General features: G+C 30.2%; 1 protein-coding gene across 2 annotated transcripts; it reads right to left on the bottom strand.

Annotated features, from left to right (window-relative positions):
- Window positions 1-291: 291 nt before the first annotated feature.
- LOC106347702 (glutathione S-transferase U27) lies at window positions 292-3,169 on the bottom strand. 2 transcript variants are annotated; one of them, XR_007314322.1, is made up of 3 exons: window positions 2,766-3,169; window positions 1,793-2,247; window positions 292-378 (listed from the first exon to the last, which is right to left on the bottom strand). XR_007314322.1 is itself a non-coding variant. In XM_013787292.3 (2 exons), exons 1-2 carry the CDS (start codon window positions 3,090-3,092, stop codon window positions 1,891-1,893), a joined length of 684 nt encoding a protein of 227 aa, XP_013642746.1. In that variant the 5' UTR covers window positions 3,093-3,169; the 3' UTR covers window positions 1,765-1,890. The 2 variants fall into 2 exon arrangements, 1 of the variants encoding a protein (XP_013642746.1); XM_013787292.3 differs by lacking the exon at window positions 292-378 and having other exon boundaries at window positions 1,765-2,247.
- Window positions 3,170-7,967: the final 4,798 nt, after the last annotated feature.

Genomic DNA, 7,967 nt, shown 5'->3' with positions numbered 1-7,967 from the left:
TATATATTTGCCAATTAATAATTTTAATAATAAAAATTTGATAAAATTTTTTACATATTTTTCATTATTTTTTAAATTTTATATTGTTAAAATAAATTAAAAAATCATATTAACTATATAATTAAAATTTCTATATAAAATATTCATTCCGCACAAGACAGTAATCTTAGACTCATCTTATATATTTTTTGAATAACGTGAAAACTCTTATCCATAGCGAATTCAGATGTAATAGTGTCGTGGGCGAAGTATTAGTCTGAAGAACAATAAACTTTTTTTTTGTCAACGAAGGACAATAAACTTATTTCATTAAAAATAACAAAACATGACATATAAATATTTTTTTTTTCAAATTATAGCAACAAAAAACATATTAATTTTTGGACAAGTATAACTGCTGCGAGGAAGCTGTTACTTTTGGGCATCAGAAGCAAAGTGCATTCAGGGTACGAGGTTAATGTGTGGGAGGATCATTGGATTCCTTCGACGCCAGCTAGGCCGGCTCGGGCCCGGGCTCCAGCAGTAAACCCAAAGATGATCGTAAGTAGCCTTATCAATCCTGCTACAAAGGAATGGGATGTTCGAATACTGGAACAATATGTTGATGAAGAGGATATCCTGATGATCCTGAGTTTGGCCATAAGCCCTACTCATCGACGAGACACATTTAGCTGGAGTTACACGAAGAATGGACAATACACTGTTAAGTCGGGATATTGGGTTGCTACAAACTTGATGAGAGATGAGGAGGACTTAGAAATTCTACAACCCAGCATTACAAAACTTCAAGCCTTTGCTTGGAAGGTGAATGCGCCACAAAAGATATGCCATCTTATATGGCAATTAATATCTGGACAGGTGGCTGTAACAAGGAATCTGGTAAGACGTAATATGCGCTGCGACAATTACTGCCCAAGATGTGGAGCACCAGAAGAGACTGTTACTCATGCTATCTTCGAGTGCCCTCCGGCCTTACAAGCATGGGTGTTATCATCAACCCCGACGAGTGCTGAAATCTTTCCGATACCAAGTATTTATGCTAATATGGATTTGCTTTTTTGGAGAAAGAATAGTATTCTGGAGCCCGAGGATGATAGAGATCCTTATCCTTGGATAATTTGGTATATCTGGAAAGCTAGGAATGATAAACTGTTTCGAGGTATAGACAGAGATCCATTGGAGCTAGTTAGGTATGCAGAGGGAGAGTGTCAAGCGTGGTATAATGCAAGAGAAAATGTACCAAATCTGCCAAATGTACAGAATAATGAAGAAACACAAGTCTTAAGCTTGAGTAATATTTGTATGGTGGATGGTTCATGGACCTCCACAGCGCAGTTTAGTGGAATGGGATGGGTTTGGAAAGATACTTTGGGAAAGATACAGCTCATGGGGTCAAAGAATCTGCGGAGGCGGGAGACAGCACTACATTCGGAGCTGGAGGCGCTAAAGTGGGCCATGGAGAGTATGCTACAACACTCGACCTGTCAGAGGTTTGGGACGGACTGCAAGGACCTGATTGCAATGATAGAGCAGCCACAAGATTGGCCCAACTTCTCAACTGAGTTGGAAATCGTTCAAACTCTTCGGTTATGTTTTCCGGACTTCAAGATAAGCTACGTTCCAAGGACGCAGAATGAGATTGCGGATTCGTTAGCTAGGAATGCACGTTCTTTTCATAGATCCTTATGTTTTATTGGTTGTTCTATTCCGGTCTGGCTTCCCAGACCACCTCAAGTTTGAGTAATAGAATAGCCGTTTGTCGTTAAAAAAAAAAAAAAAAAAACATATTAATTTTTTTCATACGACCACCACAAATGAAAGTCGGTCCACCACACTCATGAGTTGTGATTCACATCATTATTTTATTTAAAAACGAGAAATATTGATAGATCAATAACCATAGAAGAACTCATGGAGCTTTATGATCTGAGACACTCGACCAAGGATCTTAAGCCGATCGGGTAGAGATTTTGAGATAGCTGGTCGGGCTAAACATCTGCGGACCCAATCCATTAGCTTGGGAGTATGGTCCTCCAGGCTAAAACCACCTATTGTCTCCCACGTGTGGAACCAAGGGTAATAAGAGATGAGGACCAAGTCCACCATAGAAACAGTTTCGTTTCCTCCGAAGTAGACCTTTTCCTCAAGCTCTGTTTCTAATACTTTCAATGTCTCTATAAACTCTCGTTTTGCTTCTTCTTGTTCTTTGCCTTTCTTCGTCCATGTTCTTCTTCCTGCGTCAAAAACCTATCTTTTTCTATATTAGTGTAGTGACACGTAAGTAAAAAAAAATCATCTAGAAAATAAATACAACTATACGGTCTCATACCATACCATACTTTTATATATTAAAGTATCATTGCTCAACGAACAGATATTGAAATATTTTGTAGTATTATTTTGTTATATTTTTTTTCAAAAGTTGTTTTTTTTTGTCAGCGGCAATATATATGTAAAAGTATATTTTAAAATTTCCTTTTTATTTTGTTAAATTTCCTATTAATAGAAAATCTATTTTTTGTTGTATTTATTTTTAGTATTATTATTTGTACCTCAAAAAACATTTCTTACATGTTAATTTAATAATTTTCATATAAAATGCTATTATACCGTTTATATTGAGCTAATTTATTTTTGAACTCTCAATATTCAAATTCGTTTCACCCCTGTTTCTTCAGATTTTAATCCAAATGATATATACAATAGTGTTACTGGTACACATATATATATACTAACACTCAATAATTAAATTAGTATAATAGTACCTTTTTATCAATTAAATCAGCCCAAAATCTACACTTTGCCTTCTCATAAGGATCAGAAGGTAGTAGACGAAGAGTCTTGTCGTTATTCCAGACCTCGTCGATATATTCGAGTATGATATTGGACTCGCATACCGGTTTACCGTTGTGGATCAGAACCGGAATTTTCTTGTGAACCGGGTTGGATTGGAGCAATAAATCGGTCTTGTCACCAAATACATCTTCTTCCTTGTACTCGAATTTGATCTCTTTTTCTTCTAACGCCATGATCACTCTTGCTCCGAACATGCTTGGCCAGAAGTTCAACACGACAACTTTTTCTTCTGACATTTTTTGGTCTGATATTTTTTTCTTTCTTTATGAAGTCAGTGGACGCTATTCGATGGGTTTACTTATAGATGGGGACATTAACAAAAAGATATACTCCATGACATCGGCGTGTTGAGTGCATCCTTCACCTTTATCTCTTTTGTGTTTATTTCTAGAGTCTGTAATGAGTCGGCTGATAGGCTGGCTAAGAATGCTCTGTTTTATTTCACTAAAACTCTCCTAGAGAGTGAGAACTCTATTGTAATTTAAGTTTTTTAAGGAATGCAATGAAGGTTTGAACAAAAAAAAAAAAATAACAAAAAGATATATATATATATATATATATATATATTTGTAAACTAATATATTATTTTTTTCCAAGTGGGTTTCTTCACTTTGTTCAGATCTGGCTTTACCCACCAACCATATTTCATCTTGGTCAGAGAATACATATATGCAAGGTTGTCCGCGAGTGGGTACTTCATGACTGCTGATGAGGAAGATATATATATATATATATTTCTTTTGTAAGCTAATATATTATTTTTAAAAAGATATATAGATATTTCTTTTGTAAACTAATATATTATTTTTTTCGAAGTGGGTTTCTTCACTTTGTAACCTAATATATATTTTATAGAATTAGTAAATACTAGATTTATACTCTCGTGCATCTCGTGGGATTATTATTTTAAAATATTTAAGATAACAAATCATTGAATCCACTTTAAAACTTCACAAGATGAGAAAGAATAATAGACCATCATCAAATAATTATTTTGGAAAGTTCATTTAACCCTATTCAACTCATAAGTTTTCGGTTATTCACGATTCTTTTTTTTTTCCAAAATAATTATTTTACAAAATCATCTTAGTCTTCTTCTTGTATTTACAACATTAGGATAAGATCTGCGTCTTCAGCATGTCGAGTTTATATAAAAATTATTTAAAAAATATCGTATAAAAAAATAAAATTTATATTCTTGATCGAATAAATATTTTTGGCCTTAAGTAATATTTGTTTTAATTTTTTGTTAATTATATAATTTGTTTACTGATGAGCTGATCCCATTTTGAAAATATTTTAGGTCAAAAAATCATTTATCGCATAAGAACCTCACGTTTAGGCTGAAGAATCTCAGGCCTACTATTTGGTTACAATGAAAATATGAGAGCTCGGTTTTATATCATGATTTAAAAATTTAAAAATATCTTCAATATTTTTTTCATTTTGTGTTGTTTTCTTTTTTTTTTTTGGTTATTACTCGATATAAATATTGATTTTGAGTTTATTCTCATTTCATTATTTTGTTTTGGCTTGAGATTTTGAAAATGTTAAAGATTTAAAATTATTAAAGAGATACATACTTAGGCTAAGATTCGCGCCTTGAGTAGAATAAATATTTTATATTTATTACTTATTTTATGTTTTTCTGCATATTATGAAATAATAATTATATATCAAATAACTAAGAAATCAATTACTATTATGTAACAGCATGCGCATATAAATCAAACGACCGCTCTTGTTTATTCGCAATCATTTTAGGGTAAATAAGTCCAAACTATCAATCTTATCTATTGTATAAGATATATAATTAAACTTAAATGATATTAACATAGATATATAATATACTTTTAATATGGATACTTATTAAATGAGGTTTACACTTATATGATTTTATGATTATTTGCATATTAGTGTAACAAAATTTAACACCAACGATTTTTTTAATGTGAAATGTTTATGGTCTCAATAATTTACAGTTATTTAAAAAACAATGAAGATTTCAAAATGAAAATATTAACTTTTCAATATATGTTCAACGTAGATATCAAAATATAAGTATGTATTTTCACATGATGTGTATAGTTTAATTTAAATGATACGAAATATATATATATATATATATATATATATATATATATATATATATATATATATATATATATATATATTAACATAAACACCTATTAAAATAAAATTATTTATGCATATGATTTTATAATCATTGTATCTTATTATAAAAACAAATTTAAACCTTAATCAAAAAAAATTATGTGAGACTTTTCATAGTTTTAGTAATTTATACTTGTTTTGAAAAATTCAAAATACAACATATACAAAAAAATCTAAATTTTCATTATATGAGTAATGTAATTACGTAATTTATTTTAATAATAAATAATTAAACAAAAATGATAGAAAATATACAGATTATTAGCAAATCTTCATTATTTCTATAGGTTTTATTTAAGGAAATAATTCAATTTGATAAATGAATGATCCATAATGGACATACTATATAATATTATATTCCCTAACAATTTAATTTTAGACTAAAAAAATTCTCAATTGATTCTCAAGCCGTAACGTAAGCAAAATTAACACTCTAATTACGTGACAACTCAGCAGTGCACTTTTTTAATTAATACAAACTACATGTTATAACTTTTTAAATGTTTCTCTATTAGTATATAGGGAATTTTCATTGTCATTAATACATTAACCACCATAAACAACCAATTTCAAGCTCTAAGAGCATCTCCAAAAAGAAACTCTATTTTGAAGTTTCCAAAACTCTATATTTGAAGTTTAAAGATGTTTTTCTCCAAAAACAAAACTTCAAACTCAACTTCAAAACTATTTGTATTTTATAATATGGTCTTATATTTGTCATAACTAATTTGAATTCACAAAACTTTTGTAAATAACTAGCACATATATAAACATATTAGAATAATATTAATTAATAAAATATTATATTAAAATATAAAATTTTAAACAAATATCTTAATTAATATTAAACTTCAAGAAAAATAACATATTATTCCACAAAATGATTTTCGTAATGCATATATGATATACTAGTGCATTTCGAAGTAAAAATGGCTCTCCTCATTTTAATTGTAGATTAAATATAAAAATTGTTGAAATCGGGTGATATTAATACTTGTAAATACATTAGATTAGAACAAAAAAGTAAAAGAGAAACATCAAATATGGCTAAAAGACTAACTTTTATCGATGATATTAATACTCGTGAATATATTCAATTTGAACAAGAAAGAACTGTACGAAAAGACATCATCAACAACAACAACCATCTTCAGTTACACAAAACAAAATTGGACAATATTTGGAAATTTTGAAGGTTCCGGATCAAACTTACATGACTATTAATGTTGTTGTAATATTTAAATTTGTGTAATAGTTATGTCTACATGTAATTTTTTAAAAGCTTTTTTTGTTAAGTTTCTTTTGTATACTTTTGTTATCTAAATTTTGTTTTAAATCTTATTTTAAAGTTTTATTTAATTTTATGTGTAAACTTAAATTTTGTAAACAAAACTTAAAATATTTATGAGATATAAGTTTTATAAGGATTAACCAATAAACCAGAAAATATTTATGAATCATAAATGTGATGTAGTGAAACTTTAAATTTGAAGTTTTGAGTAGTGAAACTTCAAATATAGAGTTCACTCCTCAAAACTTCAAATTTGAAGTTTCAAAACTTCAAATTTGAAGTTTCGAAGTTTCTTTTTGGAAAGCAAAAAACTTCATATCTGAAGTTATAAAGTGTCTTTTGGAGATTCTCTAAATGCACCTAAAATCAACATCTACATCTCATATCCTCATTTATTACACACAAACTATTTTTCTATCACTTTCTCTCTCATTTCATTCCAAAATCCTAACTTTTTATTTTAAAATTTATAAGCTTATTAAAGGGATATACCATAGATTTTACCACTTTTAAACCATGGTATATGACTTTTTAGAGATTATTATATGTGTTTGGAGTCTCTTTTATGGTATTTTTAGGTTCATGTGCGCTTTGGAGACATTTGGAGATTATGGAGCTTTTCAAGGTGCACGACTGCACATACGTTCAAAATTTTAGCTATGGATGGAAGCCTTCCCACAGCGAGATTGATCTCATATTTTGACACAAGATACAACTTTGAGTTATATTTTAAAGTTATACCCATTTTACTAAAGAGTGGTCTGTCTAACTCGCGAGAGGAAGCTGTCGAAGATGTGAACAAGTGTCGATCGAAACTAATACCTTGGTGTTGCTAGAAACTTATGTCAGAAGTTACCACATATTACCATAATGCTCATGCCCGACTTTATACCTAGTTTTTATAGTTTTCTAAGCCATTATTGACGGCTACGCTTTCTACACTTTATTCTATTCTTAGTTTTAGTTCTGGAGAGAATATCAATTCAACTTCAGAGATTGATTGGAACTCACTTCGTTTTATCATTGATTTATTTATCTATTATATTATTTCAACTATGATTTATGTTATTGCTTGGATGTCTGAGTAATCATCCTGTTAGGTTTAGGGATCATGAGCTTAATGTCAAACTGATAATCAATTAGGATTGCTAGGGCTGCTTTCTGAGTTTTAGACCAGGGTAGCTTGTAATTATAGGATCTAGAGGAGCTGAAATAACACGAGAATGCGACTGATTATTTGAATCATAAGACAATTGGGAGGCAAAAGAGTGCAATTGATTAACAGAACCCGGATCCCGAGTGGATTAAATATCTAGGCGCATACGAGATTTGGTCGAGGATTTAGTTGAACATATCGATTGAGCGTTAATGCTTGTGTGAAGTGGTGTCGATAGACAGTCAACAATTGGTATCGATCGATACTCGTTCCTTGTTTGCATGCGAGAGTTGAAACATATGATTTAGATATCTGATTAGACTCGCAGCGAGAGCTGGATATCTTACTTATGAATTCGTGTTGTAGAATTGAATCTATAAAACCTTTAGCATCCTTGATTGTAGTTTTAAATCTATTGATTGAAAAATCCCTAGATATAGCATTTCTTCCTTACTGTTTACAAACCTATATTCCATTTACTGCTTGTTT

This window comes from Brassica napus, chromosome A6, assembly GCF_020379485.1.
Source record: "Brassica napus cultivar Da-Ae chromosome A6, Da-Ae, whole genome shotgun sequence".
Lineage (NCBI taxonomy): Eukaryota > Viridiplantae > Streptophyta > Magnoliopsida > Brassicales > Brassicaceae > Brassica > Brassica napus.
This window is presented reverse-complemented; position numbering and strand designations above follow the sequence as displayed.

Bases quoted from the DNA above. Each gene is read 5' to 3' on its own strand.
- LOC106347702 (XM_013787292.3), bottom strand. From the start codon at position 3,092: ATGTCAGAAGAAAAAGTTGTCGTGTTGAACTTCTGGCCAAGCATGTTC. The intron at 2,248-2,765 runs GTACTATTATAC...AGAAAAAGATAG, and splicing joins CTGATTTAATTGATAAAAAG to GTTTTTGACGCAGGAAGAAG.